General features: G+C 33.6%; 1 protein-coding gene and 1 pseudogene across 3 annotated transcripts in view; both read right to left on the bottom strand.

Annotated features, from left to right (window-relative positions):
• The window catches only part of LOC145328072 (uncharacterized), a 296,033-nt gene that overhangs the window by 16,440 nt on the left and 263,054 nt on the right, over window positions 1-16,539 (bottom strand). For all 3 annotated transcript variants that reach the window (XM_080171632.1, XM_080171635.1, XM_080171633.1), the window contains exons 21-29: window positions 15,893-15,985; window positions 15,126-15,223; window positions 7,793-8,088; window positions 7,047-7,149; window positions 5,108-5,188; window positions 3,074-3,109; window positions 2,292-2,354; window positions 1,877-1,935; window positions 1,311-1,382 (exon numbers count right to left, since the gene is read on the bottom strand). In XM_080171632.1, the coding sequence (XP_080027758.1) occupies window positions 1,311-1,382; window positions 1,877-1,935; window positions 2,292-2,354; window positions 3,074-3,109; window positions 5,108-5,188; window positions 7,047-7,149; window positions 7,793-8,088; window positions 15,126-15,223; window positions 15,893-15,985 (901 nt within the window). The remainder of the gene's footprint in view (window positions 1-1,310; window positions 1,383-1,876; window positions 1,936-2,291; window positions 2,355-3,073; window positions 3,110-5,107; window positions 5,189-7,046; window positions 7,150-7,792; window positions 8,089-15,125; window positions 15,224-15,892; window positions 15,986-16,539) is intronic.
• LOC145329150 (small nucleolar RNA U3) lies at window positions 9,691-9,767 on the bottom strand (annotated as a pseudogene).

Raw genomic sequence — 16,539 nt, 5'->3', positions numbered from 1 at the left:
TAAAGATTAATTATTATATAATTCAAAAATATTTGTTAAAAAGTAAAAAAAATCATCATTGAGTCGCCACGCTTTTAAAACTGTGTCTATTGGTTATAGGAATCATCATGACAAATTTAAAATCAATAGGACAATTCTAACCTATGCCTAAATAAATTAAAAGTGCTATCCGTTACATACAGTCAAAAGTAAGACTGATTCTAACTGTAGAAAAGCGTAAATTCACAAGAACAAGAATGACAAATCAATAAAAGCGAAGCTCTGTATGGTAAGAAAAACAAACAATAACACTTGTAGAGTGTCAAAACTGAATAAGTAGATAATAAATGTATAAGTCTATACAAAATTGTAAGTAAATTTGTAGCAAAACGAAAAAAATCTAAATTATAGAAAAGCGAAAAATTTTAAATAAAAAGTAGAATAATTTAATTTGTTAGAAATAAATTTTTGAATTAAAGAAATAAGAAATATATGAGGAAAAATGCATAGTTTTGGTGGCACAAGTATCTATTTTCTTCATCTATCAATAACTTTCCATAATCTAATAAAACCATTTAGTAACATTACAAATTTTCGAGAAAGAAAAAAAAGGAATATTTTAAAAAAATTGTACCGCTTAAAATCTAATTGTTGATTCTTTGGATCTACTGCAGTTCACGGTAAAATATTGCTGGTAAGCAATATTTCCAAAAATCTATGAATTTTAAAGGCTGCCAGCTGCCAAACGGCTGAACGTACAGATCATGCCCGCACTCTGTTTTAAGCTGCATAAGAAGGCCTACAAATAATCTGGAATAGCCATCAATCAATAATGCATAATTATCTCGCAGTGCAAAGAAATGCGCGAAAAAGACCTATTTTACGCGTTTTTTCTTCAGTGAAGCTTTCCCTGTGCATAATTCGATCTTGGCTATTCCAGATTATTTGTAGGCCTTCTTATGCCGCTTAAAATGGTGTGCGGGTATGATCTGTACGTTTAGCCGTTTGGCAGCTAGCAGTCTTTAAAATTCATAGATTTTTGGAAATATTGCTTACCAGCAATATTTTACCGTGAACTGCAGTAGATCCGATTCTTTTAAGAGCTCAGCTACTCTATTACTCAACTGCGATTGGTGTGCGAACAGAGACTCTGTGATTCAAGCAAATTTGAAGCTATCTGCATTTAATGTTTTGTTGTCGAAATTGAAATATTAATGATTAATTTCTGACTTGGGTAAGAGGGTTAAATGTCACAATACTTTTTATTTAATAAAAAAAAACATTTTGTACATTAACTTTTCAACCAATACTAATGATAATTTAGTTTTTACCTGCTGAGTGTGATTGCCAAATTCTCCACATCCTGAGTGGAGATCTTATTCTTGCGAATTATTACACCACTCCTAAACAAATCATCCTTGTTAATGTTTTTCAAATTATCGATGGTTTCCATCAAAATGTCTAACAAGCACTGAAAACCCGATCGCCTAACCTCTGTTCGGAGCTGTAATTCTACTGGGCCTATAGAGTATTCATGTGGTGCCTTGCGGGGCTACACAGCACCCAATATTATCAAAACTAACCTAATTGAAAGTAATAAACAAAAAAATGATAAACCCCCCCCCCAAAAAAAATATACATACCGATAACATACAATTACAATCTAATATTATCAAATATCAGTACTCGGTTATTTACGGTCAAGAATAATATTTTAGATTGGTAATACCATCTTATAATCATGATTTTGACCCCATGTCTTAGATGCATTTTATATGTCCTTTATTCACCATTATATCAACACCCCTTTCCCTCCATTTTTGACTGAAAAGTTAAGAGATTGTCGAAAAGGAAAATATCTTTTAATTATTATGAATATGAATATTTTTATCTTTACCTTATGTCCTCTACTCCAATTTCTAATTCTTTCAGTTCAGAGAGTAAATCAGTCAAAACCTGAAGGAAAAATTTTATATTAAATGTTCTGTTTAGATTTTTTTATTTGTTATTAATTTGTCATAAAAATTGAACACTTGTCTTCAATTGTGGGCTATGTGTCACTTTGGGTTCTAGCACTCAAAACGCACCGCGTTTTATGATTGCGATGTACTTTGATTGCACTACCGGTTGTCTGGAAGTCCTAACTGTATGTACACGGTAACGAATTGCGCATAATTATGGGCCAATGCATTCCCCAAATCTTAATTTGCTATCACGCGGCTGACATAGTAGCAGTAGGTGCCAATTTTAACGTATCTAATGATGTGTGGTCCAGTCTCGAACCCAACACCTCCCGGACAGAAAGTGTATACCTGCATGAAAAGTTTTTCGTCTTCAATAACTCTCAGCCGTTCAAAGTCTGCCTCCACACCATACTGAACATTAATGTTATAGGAAGTCTGTGAAATGTTATTCACAGCGAAGTTTCTCTATAATTAGGGTACGTTAGTCCTTCGCAAATTCATAAACATCGAATGATAGTCTATCTATAATACAAAGTAGAAGGATGTCTGTCCGTCCGTCCGTCCCTTAAGATCTCGGTAACCACTGAATCGATTGAATTCTACTCTTCGTGGAATATACCTACTGGCCCTGTGGTGGTTTTAGGCTATTTTTCTGAGGGGGGGGGGACATCCCTAACCCACCCAAAAATAGAAAAAATACCCCATCAATTATTTTTTTTTGATGATGCAGATGCAGATGCACATGTACTACATTTTTTTAATTACCTCTTGGATATTGCATATGTGCATATAGTGTTAGGGCATAATTTGTCGTAAATTTAGCTTGCTAATATGGACCTCATTTATTGGTCGCTTTTTTCATCAAGTAGGAGTGGAGAGGATAGTGAAAAGTGGGTGGATGGGGGATATCGTTATTTTAGCCAGCTAGGAGTCTTATTTTATAAGAGTAATTGAAAACCTGGTGCAACATCCAAGTAAAAATATATTGATTATAGAAGGTCATAATCAATAAGTTACGTTACTTAATTTTCACCTTACGGACATAAAGAGTAACTGCAAAACTAAAAATGCTTCAGTATTTTATAAAAGAAATAAAAAAACAAGGAAAAAATAATAAAAAGTATAATTACTTTATTCTCTGTAGCGAAGACAATTACCGCCTCTCTGTAAAGAAATATCTCATTATATACCATTTATTTATAATCTTTATTTCAGGGATCTAAAGGGATAAGAAAATTGTCGATAAATTGATGTAAATCCCCAACGATGATACACAAAATTACTCCTTTTGTAGATTGTAGATTGTACAATCAATGATTAAACGTTTGGACACTCAACTTAATAAACAAACTAATCAAAATTTGATAAAAATCCTAAAAGTTGTTAAGCCAAGTGAAACGTTATTATAAATCTTTTGGGACTTATGTAATAAACAGTCTAATGTCCCCTCCCTCCCCGTCTTTATTTACTTTTTTCTGCACTGTTGCCCTTATTATAACTACTTATCACTATGAGTATTTATATCTAGTCTTTTATGTAAATAATACTTAATTATCATTTAATATTATTTCTTATGTTAAGACAATATTTCGGTAATATCCTCTTAGAAATTTTTTTTTTCAATTTTGAAAATTTGAGTACCCTCCCCCCCCCCCTTCCCCCCAAAGAACTATGAACTCTGGCCGCAGCGCTCGGCTCCCTAGCCTGCCTAGCCGCAGCGCTTGGCCCCCTAGTCTGCCTAGCCGCAGCGATAGGCCCCTTTGCCTACCTAGCCGCAGCGCTCGGCCCCCTTGCCTATAACCTAACATAACCTAAAATAGTTGTTCTCTGTCGGGGGGAGAGGGGGGGGGGGGTTGACTACAATTTTTAAGAGGATAACGCCAATATTTCTTTTAAAATTTGAAAATTACCGAGGGGTAAATACATCCCCCTTCAGCACGCCTCTGTTTCCCATATTTGTGTGAGCAGTAATTTTACATGGGTGTTAAGAGTGCCAATTGCTGAAAAAGTTAATATATTTATTTTTAATTGTAGTTTTTGTTCTCTTTGGCCTCTTTAAACTTATCTCTAGCTATTTCATTCATAAAAGACAAAATATAAACATATTGCATTCATATAGAATGGGCTATTAATCTTCAATCAAGGATGCTATACTTGGTTTGGAAAACAAAAAATGTTCAATTTAGATAAAAAAAAAACTAAATATCAGCATTAAGCCAGATGGACAAACGACCATTGACAAATATAAAACAAAAATATCTAATTGTTTAAGCAATAATTTCCGTGTATATCTATCCCAAAATTTTATGACTCAAATGTACCATAGTGCCTAGAAATTATTATTCAAATCAGATGAATAAGATATCATATAGAAATTGATGTATAAACATATCTAAAATGAAATTTTAGTGTATGTTTAAACCTTAGAGTACAAGAACCTTTATTTTCATTATTTCATTATTTTCATTTTAAAATGATGATATAATTTCCTATGTTAAACATGTGCATTTATTCTTTTTTTGTATATTAAAGTTAAAGAATAGAGGGGTATTAAATATATATAATTGTATATATATTTATGTATTATGTATTGTGTCTTTGAAATCATATAATATCGTCCGAACACAGTCAAACACAGCCAAGTTTTTACAAAAGAACAGAAAGCAATTTGCTAGCAGACGAGAATGGTCTCCACCACTTGGACCAGGTAGTTGTCTGGATTATACATCTAAACTTATACATTTATTGCTTGTAAATATATTTTTTTTATCAATGCTGATAGGGGTTTATCATTAACACACGAAATTCTACCCTCCTCCCCCTAATTTTTTATTTGTTTCAAAATGAAGGGGCGGTGGAGGTTTTTGTGCCCAAATAATTCGTTTGAGGGAATCTGCAATTCGTTCTTTATCTATCTAACCAGCTATGTACTTATATTAAAGTAACAGGATGCCTGTCTGTTCAAAGGATCTTGCTAACCATTGAACTGATATGGTTTTCCTAAAGAGTGAAGCTTCTCATAGATCCAGGAAACCCTTATTACCATTTTGGGGGAGGTTTTATTAATTTTTTTTCTTCCTTAAACTAAAATTCGATTCACAAAGTGCCTATAGAGGCCTCTAGGGGTCGTAGCAGCTAGTAATTATATGATGAGATATTTTCCTAAGTTTAAGATATGTATCGTTAACCAGGTCGTTCATAGTTGTGTTGTGCAGCTGGGATAATCTTCGTAATACTCGCACCTCCTAAATAGATAGATAATAGATAGATAAATATATATATATATATAGATAGTAGATAGATAGATAGTTGTGTTGTGCAGTTGGGATAATCTTCGTAATACTCGCACCTCCTAAATAGATAGATAGTAGATACATAAATATATACATATATAGATAGTAGATAGATAGATAGTTGTGTTGTACAGCTGGGATAATCTTCGTAATACTCGCACCTCCTAAATAGATAGATAGTAGATACATAAATATATATAGATAGTAGATAGATAGTTGTGTTGTGCAGCTGGGATAATCTTCGTAATACTCGCACCTCCTAAATAGATAGATAGTAGATACATAAATATTTTTATAGATAGTAGATAGATAGTTGTGTTGTACAGCTGGGATAATCTTCGTAATACTCGCACCTCCTAAATAATTATTATATTAGTAGTGGGTGCCTTTTAAGTTTGTTTGTTTGGCTGTCTGTCTTTTTGTCTGTCTGTTTGTCTGTCTGTTTGTCTGTCTGTTTGTCTGTTTGTTTATCTGTCTGTTTGTCTGTCTGTCTGTCTGTTTGTCTGTCTGTTTTTTTGTCTGACTGTCTGTTTGTCTACCTGTCTGCTTGTCTGTATTTTTTTCTGTCTGTCTGTGTGTCTGTCATTTCCAAATATACTCGTTAAAATATACCACTTTTACAATTTATGACAGTTTGACTTTTGGATAGCATGTAATATATATCTTTCCAAAGTAGCTGGGTATTTTATTTTTATATATTATTTATTATATATATGAAAAATTATAAATAAAACCAGTTTTTTGATTACTCTAGGGGGCCGAAGGCCCAAGGTAACAAAACTGGTATTAATATAATGATTTTTATTCTATTATTCGTAGAAAATGGAATAAAATACGATAGGATACTTGATATTTTTAGGTATGGCTTAGAACCGGTTCTAATCCAGTGGATATGAATCGGTTTCAAAGCCACACTGGAAAGTTTTTAAATGTTTATTATGTAAAACCTAAACTAAAGGAAGTTGTTAGATACAAACTCAAATAATACATAATATATATTGAAAACCTATAACTAGAAAGACACAGACAAATATCTTACTAAAGGAGAGAGAGAGAGAGAAAGAGAGATATAGAGAGTAAGAGAGGGAGAGAGAGAGAGAGAGAGAGAGAGAGAGAGAGAGAGAGAGAGAGAGAGAGAGAGAGAGAGAGAGAGAGAGAGAGAGAGAGAGAGAGAGAGAGAGAGAGAGAGAGAGAGAGAGAGAGAGAGAGAGAGAGAGAGAGAGAGAGAGAGAGAGAGAGAGATAAATTGAGACAACGAATGGAAATAAAGAAAATGCTTGTCCTATATATTGGTTTATCCCTCAATATCTGTTAAGTTTGCAAGTCTATAAAAATGAATCGAAATAAATTCAAGCTTGTTCCACATACTTGCTCGTCCATGATAAAATGTAACTATATCTATCTGTAAATCTATATCCTGATAATGTATAAGTTTTATTTACTTGTTCGTTAAGATATCTATCTATCTATCTATCTATCTATCTATCTATCTATCTATCTATCTATCTATCTATCTATCTATCTATCTATCTATCTATCTATCTATCTATCTATCTATCTATCTATCTATCTATCTATCTATCTATCTATCTATCTATCTATCTATCTATCTATCTATCTATCTATCTATCTATCTATCTATCTATCTATCTATCTATCTATCTATCTATCTATCTATCTATCTATCTATCTATCTATCTATCTATCTATCTATCTATCTATCTATCTATCTATCTATCTATCTATCTATCTATCTATCTATCTATCTATCTATCTATCTATCTATCTATCTATCTATCTGTGTACACACCTGTCTAAGCTCCCTAGCACATTTCTGAAGTCCTCTGAGCTGGTTATATAGCTCGGGTTCTATGGATAGCAAAGATCTTGTATCCTTCTTCTTTTTATCATCACTAGAATTTTTAAAAATCATATTAATAAAATTCAAATTAAACAATATTTATTGCACTAGTCCCCAGGTTTTGTTTTTTTCGTTGGTTTAATAACTTTAGGGACTTGAATTTGGATTGTTAGGTTCATTAAGTTTAGGTAGTGTCAAAACGTTTCAACCACTAATTGTGATCTACAAAAGTTGCAATTTTGTGTATCTTCAATTTATGAGTGATTGTCTTAACCCTGAATAAAACAATTATGTCCAGGAAACCAGGAAAAATTTAAGGTACAATTTAATTTTTTTTTTAATAAACAAAAATTTAATATTAGGTTTATATTTTCATCAAGTAATGTTATTAAATCACTGCTCAAACATGGATAGTAGTGTAATTTTTACTTGGAGGTAAAGATGAACGTACGAACGGAAATACATTTGTTATAGAGTAGTTATGCAGTAGGGTGTCATAAAATTTTTTTTTAGCACACTATTGTAAACTATGTCATTTCTTATTACAAGACCACTGGTACCTTTAAAAATGTGCTTTAGACTTTAGTTCAGCTTTATGTCAATTTCAATTTTTTTGGGGGAATTTGTCAATTTTTAGAGGCTTTTTTGAGACTATGCATCTTGAAGAACAATCAAAGAAAAGTCTAAAATCTTACCCGGTGTTATCAGATTTGCTGGTTGAACTGCCGCGCAAACTACCGCCTCTGCCAAGTTCCACCACGCCGCGCTCTCCGCGCTTACTAATATCCGCGCTACTCCCAATAATAATACTACCGCTGCTCCCGCGGTCCCCGCCGCTAGACCGCGAACTGCCAGAGCCGCCGCCAATTGCCGCGCTGCTATTGCTGCTGCTGCCGCCAGTTCTGCGGGTGAGAATGCTTGTCGGGAGCGGCGGCGGATCATCGCTGAAACTCACAGATTTCTCAAAGCTTACACTTTTCTTTCCAGGAACCTAATAACAAAAAAAATAAAGTGAGTGAGGTGACATTGGGCTGTTTATTACAATAGTCCCCAACGTTTTATGATTAAGTTTTCATATTCGTTGATTTAACAACTTTAGGAACTTGAATTTTGATTGGTTGGTTATGAAGTCGTGTGTCTAAACGTTTCAACTTCTAATTGTAATCTAGAGCAGGGTTATTTTTTACCCAAGTCTTTATAGACGAGTTCTGCCATTGGTTAGCTCATAATTGCCTGAGACGGGGGAAGGCACGGTAGGTTTGATTGCACAAACTTTGTCTTAAATAATTTTACCAAAAGGACAATTTGTTTAGGCATAAATGCAAAAATCAAAAATCATCCATGTCTTAACCCTGTGTTCATGTTCATGAATGATAATGGATATATATATGATATACGTGGTTATTTTGACATGGAAAATTTAGCTTTTTGATATGGACCTCATTCATTGGTCAGTTCGTTCATTCAGTAGGAGGGAAAGGGATGGGGGACATCTTTATTTTAGATAGCTGCGAGCATCTCTTTACAGAAAACATGAAAATCTAATGCAACATCCAAGTAATAATATATCCTTTATAGCTTGCTATTAAAGACTTCGTTTATTGGTCAGTTCGGTTATCCAGTAGTAGGGGAAGTGATGAGGTAAAAAACGGGATGGGTAATATCTTTATTTTAGACAGCTGCGAGTATCACATATTATTGTACATGAAAATCTGGTGTAACATCCAAGTAATATTATATTCATTATAGCTTGCTATTAAAGACTTCATTTATTGGTCAGTTCGTTCCAGTAGAAGGAGAGGGGATGAGGCTTAAGGGGATGAATTGGGGGTATCGTTATTTTAGTCTGCTGCGAGAATCTTTTATAGAGTACATAAATCTGGTGCAACATCCAAGTAATAATATATCCATTATAGCTTGCTAATAAAGACTTCGTTTATTGGCCAGTTCGTTTCAGTAGAAGGGAAAGGGGTGGGGTAAATGAGGTAGATGGGGAATATCTTTATTATAGATAGCTGCGAGCATCACTTTATCAGAGTACATAAAAATCTGGTGCAACATCCAAGTAAAAATATATCGATTGTTCTGTTAATGGAGCTTAAGTATACAAGGAAAAACTTTTTAGTAATCAAAAAGTTTTGCAAAAATAAATCTTTAAAATCCTATTATTTAAAGTAGTAAGTTTTTTTCTATTTGTCAATTAAGATTTAGATTACCACTGGACCGTTCCAGTTAAGCATATAGGGGAAGATTCACTTATGCCTGGTTGGTTTTAGGCAATTAATATCAAATTCGGAAGGTTTTAGGCTATTTACTGCGCCCTACCTTCCCTAGCAGGTTTGTGTACAAATTCTAGTATTTAAATTGAAGCTGTATGTTCATAGAATACTATAATAGCCGTTTTGACGTCTGAATTTTGTAATCATATTTGTTTTATTTGCATAAATATAAGGTACATTATATTTAAAGAAAACAAAGTAGCGGGTTTTGTCGTTTTTTTCTCCTTTTTGTAGCCCTTGTGGGGGCTCTAACCCTTCGGGGCCAATTTTCTAACCCTGCAGGACAATGATAAACATTAACCTAACCTATAAAATCTGAATTCCTATTTTTAAGTTTCGCAAAGAAACAAAGGATGTATACTACAGAAATGATTCTGTGAGGTATAATCTTATCTGAATTCCTATAATTTTGTTTTTAGGTATAACTTCTTAAATAAAAAAAAACCTAAATAAAAAAAGATTGAAAGGTTAAACAGAATATTTCATTTGTTGATTTGAAAAATTATACAAAAATGGAAAATTAGCATCTTTAAAAGGGTATTAAAAGGAAAGAATACAGATTAAATGTTACATCTTAAAATTAATCAAAAAATAGAAATATACATACATAAGCGAAAAGCTAGATATATAGATAGCTAGGTAGAAAGACATCAAAAGATACAAAGAGTTATTTCATGTATATAATCTTATTGAAAAAAGATATATAATCACTTATTATTATGATTTTAGTAGATAAATAGATAGATAGAAAGATTTATAGAAAGATATCTAGTGTGGTTGTTCTCATTGCGCTAACTATTACGATCTTAGTAGATGGATAGATAGAAAGATAGATATAAAGATATCTAGTGTGGTTGTTCTCATTATCGCTAACTATTATGATTTTGGTAGATAGATAGATAGAAAGATAGACAGATGGATAGGTAGATATATAGAAAGATATGTAGTGTGATTGCTCTCATTATCGCTAACTATTATGATTTTGCTAGATAGATAGATATATATTTGGATAGATAGAAAGATATCTAGTGTGGTTGTTCTCATTACTGCAAACTATTATGATTTTTATAATAGATATATGTATATTTATGGATAAATAGATAGATAGATAGAAAGATATCTAGTGTGGATGTTCTCATTACCGCTAACTATTATTATTTTGCTAGATAGATAGAAAGATAGAAAGATATCTATTGTGGTTGTTCTCATTACCGCTAACTATTATGATTTTGCTAGATAGATAGAAAGATATCTAGTGTGGTTGTTCTCATTACCGCTAACTTTTATTATTTTGATTGTTCAGTTCAGGCGCGTCTCTCTTTTAGACTGTGGAGTCCAGAGAATACGGCCACCCTGCTCCTCCATGAATTCCTTTTTTTGGCAAGTGCTTCAGCTTCTCCCCATGTTAATTCCAAATTAAAGAGGTCCTTTTCAGTGCTCCGCCTCCAGGTCTTTTTTGGTTGTCCCCGTTTACGTTTACCAGTGGTGGGGTTCCATTTTAAGCACTTTTTTGGAAACCTATTTTGTTCCATTCTAAGCACATGTCCTAGCCACCTTAGTCTTTTAAATTGCACTTCTGCTTCAATACTATTGCACTTGGTCTTAGCATACAGCTCAATGTTTGATATTTTGTTTGGCCAGAATATTTTGCAAATTCTTCTTAGGCAGCTATTGTGAAATGCATTAAGTTGATTTGTTTCAGTTTTCACAGTTCTCCAGCATTCAGCTCCATAAAGAAGAACTGATTTCACATTGCTGTTGTAAAGTCTGATTTTTGTTTTCAGAGCAAGTTTCTTTGAATTCCAAACGTTGTGTAGACTGTTGAAAGCAACCCTAGCCTTATCAATCCTGGTTTTAATATCAGCTTTTGAGCCATTTTCACTGCTGATAACACTCCCCAAATAGGTGAATTTGTTGCTTTGTTTCAATTGTTCACCATTTATTGTTATAGTTTGATCAGGGTTTGTAGGTATATTCATAATTTCAGTCTTCTTGACATTAACAAAGAGCCCGACTTGTCCTGCGTATTTGACTAGTCTATCTGTCTTAGCTTGTAGATGTTTAATTGTTTCTGAAATCAGTGCCAGGTCATCAGCAAAGTCCAGATCTTCTAGGTGTCCTAGTATGCCCAGCTGGAGACCACGTTTTTTGTCCTCTGTGGTTTTCTTCATCACCCAGTCAATGACCAATATAAATAGAATAGGTGATAAAATGCATCCCTGTCTAACTCCAGTGCTTATTTTAAAGAAATCAGATGTCTTATTGTTTCCAACTGAAACACAGGCTTGGAAGTTGTCATAAAATTTAGTTATCATAATTATCATCTTTTCAGGTATACCATAACTTCTTAGTATTTTCCAGAGTGTTTGTCTGTGTATGGAGTCAAAGGCCTTAGAGAAATCAACAAAATTTACATGGAGTGGCTTGTTAAATTCAACACATTGTTCAATAACTGTCCTAAGGGTGAAAATTTGGTCAACACAGCCTCTTCCAGCACGGAATCCAGCTTGTTCTTCTCTTAGTTTATTGTCAATTTTCTCATCAATTCTGTTTAAAATAACTTTACATAGGACCTTGCTTGGGATAGAAAGCAGCATAATTCCTCTCCAATTATCACAATTATTCAAATCTCCCTTCTTAGGTAGTTTTATGATTATACCTTTAGACCAGTCAGTTGGTATCTTTTCTTGTCTCCAAATTTTATCAAAGAGATCAGTCAGAGTCCTAGCAGAAAGATCTATGTCTGCCTTAAGCATTTCGGCAGTTATCAAGTCAGGTCCAGGCGCTTTGTCATTTTTTAGACTATGTATAGCAGCTTTAACTTCTTGAATAGTTGGTGGTCGTGTGTCTATGTCTATTTCATGTCCTGGTTCTGGTTCAGCAGTAAATTCAGGTTCAGGTCTGTTCAACACTTCTTCAAAATGCGATTTCCACCTTTTAGCAACTTCTTTTTCTGTAGTGAGTAATTTACCATCTTTAGCCTTGATAGTTTCACCACTCTTGTTGTTATATTTGCCACTTAATTGCTTGGTTATGTTGTATACTGTTTTCATGTTACCGAAGTCAGCTGCTCTCTGGGCCTTTTCAGCCAGATTGTCAATGTAATTTCTCTTGTCTTTCCTTGTGCACTTTTTGACTTCTTTGCAGGGTTCGGAAGCCGCGCCTCAGCCGCGCATAAGCCTCAGTTTTAAACCTGCTTGTAAGCAGAAAAAGAAATTTTTGAAAGAAGGATTGTCTACTAAAGAGACAGTTTTATACATCCAGCTAAATTTTATAGTGATAAAATGACGATTTCACTGAGGCTTACACGCGGCTTACGCGCGGCTTCCGATCCCTGCTTCTTTGTCTTTAGCAGTATATTCAGCTCTTAAATTGCCCATGTCAGCCAAATGTTGAGCATTATGAATTTTGTTTTTAAGCTTCTTTCTCTCTTCTATTTTGTTCCATGTTTCTTCAGAGATCCAGTCCTTTTTCTCTGGTTTCTTGTGTCCTAGGATTTCCTTAGCAGTAGATTGAAAGTTTTCTTTAATTGAAGTCCATGTGATCTCAGTCTCGTCATTTAGGTCCTCTAAGACTTGAAATCTATTTCTGAGTTTTAAGACAAATTCATTCTTTATCACTGGGTCCTTTAATCTTGAAGAATCATATTGTCTACCAATCTCACTCTTTTTTTCATGGCCAGTACGCTTCAGCTTTAATTTAATCTTACTGACAACTAGTTCATGGTCACTGAATATGTCGGCTCCTCTATAGCTCCTACAGTCTTGCATTGACTTGACCCATTTTCTATTGATCATAATATGGTCAATCATGTTTCTTGTTTGTCCATCAGGTGTTGTCCAGGTATATTTGTGAATGTTTTTGTGTTGGAATAATGTACCTCCTACGACCATATCATTATTTAAACAGAAATCAAGTAAAAGTTCTCCATTTTCATTTCTTGTACCTATGCCAAAGTGTCCCATTGCATTTTCCACTCCAGTCCTGTCAGTTCCTACTTTAGCATTCATATCTCCAAGAACTAGACACATGTCATGTTTGGGTACTGAGTTTCTGATTGATTGCAGTTGATCATAAAACTCTTGTTTTACTTCTTCACTTTTGTCATTTGTTGGGGCATAGCATTGGATAAGGGTCAACTTGCAGTGCCTTGATTGGAATCTAGCCTTAATTATTCTGTCTGATATAGGTTTCCAGTCTATTAGTGAATTGACATGTCGTTTTTGAATAATTATAGCAACCCCATACATATGTTGACTTTCATGACCAGAATAAAGTATTAGGTGGCCATCTTTGGTTGTGGTTTGTCCTTGTCCTGTCCATCTACATTCTGCAATTCCAAGTATTCCGATATTGTAACTTGTCATTTCTTTAACTACTTGGGCTGTTTTAGTTGACTCATACATTGTTCTAACATTCCAGGTTCCTATCTTACAGCTTTGCTTAGAACTTATTGGTCCTGTCATCAAGTTGATAGCTTCCTTTCGGATTTCACCATCATCTTTCATATTCTCAGTAAACTGAGCATCAGTTCCATCAGTTCTTGTTTCATGCACACCTTTTGATTGATATATAGATAAAAAGATATATAAGTGGATAGATAGAAAGATATATATAAAGAAAGATATCTATTGTGGTTGTTCTCATTACCGCTAATTATTATTATTTTGCTAGATAGATAGAAAGATAGAAAGATATCTAGTGTGGTTGTTCTCATTACCGCTAACTATTATGATTTTGGTAGATAGAAAGATAGAAAGATAGACAGATGGATAGGTAGATACATAGAAAGATATGATTATGTAGTGTGATTGCTCTCATTACCGCTAACTATTATGATTTTGCTAGATAGATAGATGGATGAAAAGATAGATAGTTATATAGATAGATAGAAAGATATCTAGTGTGGATGTTATCATTACCGCTAACTATTATGATCTTAGTAGATGGATAGATAGAAAGATAGAAAGAAAGATATCTAGTGTGGTTGCTCTCATTACTGCTAACTATTATGATTTTGGTAGATAGAAATAAAGTAGCATCATAGAAAGATAGATAGATAGATGGATAAATAAAAAGATATATAATAGAAAGATATCTAGTGTGGTTGTTCTCATTACCGCTAACTATTATGATTTTGGTAGATAGAAATAAAGTAGCATCATAGAAAGATAGATAGATAGATGGATAAATAAAAAGATATATAATAGAAAGATATCTAGTGTGGTTGTTCTCATTACCGCTAACTATTATGATTTTGGTAGATGTGCCTAAAGTTTGAACAAATTGGCAAACTTTACTTTTGCACTCCTCTACTCACGAATACCAGGGACTAGCAATGCAAAATAAAAATATACTTTGTGCAAAATAGTTTTTTTTAAGATTCACGATTTAAAGATTAGTAATACGATTTCTCACTTACAATAAATGAACTGAAATCATAAATCTAAAAAGAATCGATGTATTATTATTTGGATGAAGCACCATATTTTCGCCTACTCTAGTAAAATTGTCCTTTCGACTGGCTAATGTTACCTCCCATCCATCGCTTTAACACAATCCTCCCTCCCCTCCTACACGAGGAACAAACTGACCAATAAATGAGAACCAAAGTGGCAAGCTAAATTTACCCTGTCATAATATCCACGTATATTATATCGGTTCTCAGAAATTTAGGGATCAGAAAAAAGTATATTTGATTTTCTTAAGGGATTGGGGGATTAGTTACTCTAAATAAATTTTATGTTACCTTTTTGCCCATGTTTCTGCCAGCTATTTGTTTGAGTTGATTTTCCATGGCCATCATTCTTTCTTTGGCTTCTGCTGGGTTCACTGGTCCACCCCCACCTGAAGATAGATAGATATTTGGATAGATAGATAGATAGATATTTGGATATATAGATAGATAGATATTTGAATAGATAGATTTTTCATAGCCATCATTCTTTCTTTAGCTTCTGCTGGGTTCACTGTTCCACCCCCACCTGCAGATAGATAGATAGATAGATATTTAGATTTTTACATATCATGTAATAGAGGATTATTGGGGAAAGAAATACAACAAACGGGGGGGGAATTTTTCGTGTATTTATGTTTTATCTTAAGTCAGGTAAGGTTATAATGGATAGATGGTAGCATCGCAGTTTTAGGGCAGGGTTAGGCAAATAGAATAAAAACACCATTTACTTTCAATTGAAGACGAAGAAAGTCCCTCAATGGCGTTATAAAAATGAGGGATGAGGAGAGGAGGAGTGGGAAAGAAAACCCCTAAAAAAGAGATGCATATTCATAATCCCTCTCGTTTTTATGACGTAACATGCTGAGGGAATTTCTTCGTCTTCTTTCAATTTATTTCAAAATAAGGGGCGGGGGTATAAGTATTGATGTATACATTGTAAATATTTCCGATGCTATAGACTGATATATAATGACCCAATTTAAAGTCGGCACAGGGACCCAACTCCATGGGAAGAGATACATATAGCTCGTGCCCCCTCTATTCTTATACTTTAATACCTGGACCATCAAAAGCCACAAATCTGGATGCAAATCTGACAGAGCGAAGGTCATCCTTACTGCCACGTCCATTTTCAGAAATTCGGAACCCAGCTAAATAAAAAAAGGTAATTAAATTGTTTATCATATTCTGGTTTAAAAGAAAGAAAATTAAAAATAAAGTAAAATACGCTAAAATTATGCAAAGACAGATCTTATAGTACGAATGAAAATGTTTTTCTTTTTTATATGTTTACTAGCGGCTACGCCCCTAGAAGCCTCTAGGAGCACTTGAGGAGAGGCGAGTTGAGTCCCAAGGGCCAAAACCTATTTTTTTATTTAGATTTTCCCCCAAAATAGTTTTAAACCTTTCCGGGACCTATGAGAAGCTACCATGTAAAGGAGAACCCGTTTGGTTCAGCGGTTAGCGAGATCCTTCGGTACAAACAAACAAACATCCTTTTACTTTATTATAAGGATAGCCATAATAATAATGATTTTTTGATTATTAGAAAAAGTAAAAATATTAAAAGTTTTGTTAAAAAAAACATAAAAATATTAAAAGTTTTGTTAAAAAAAACATAAAAATTATAAATTTATTGTATAAATGTTCAAAATAAGATAAAATTTATCTTTAACATTACATAATTTTAGGAATTATTTTTGTC

This window comes from Acartia tonsa, chromosome 9 (assembly GCF_053477335.1).
Source record: "Acartia tonsa isolate MP-2025a chromosome 9, ASM5347733v1, whole genome shotgun sequence".
Lineage (NCBI taxonomy): Eukaryota > Metazoa > Arthropoda > Copepoda > Calanoida > Acartiidae > Acartia > Acartia tonsa.
The sequence above is the reverse complement of the archived record's forward strand: the minus strand, read 5'-3'. Positions and strand labels throughout refer to the sequence as shown.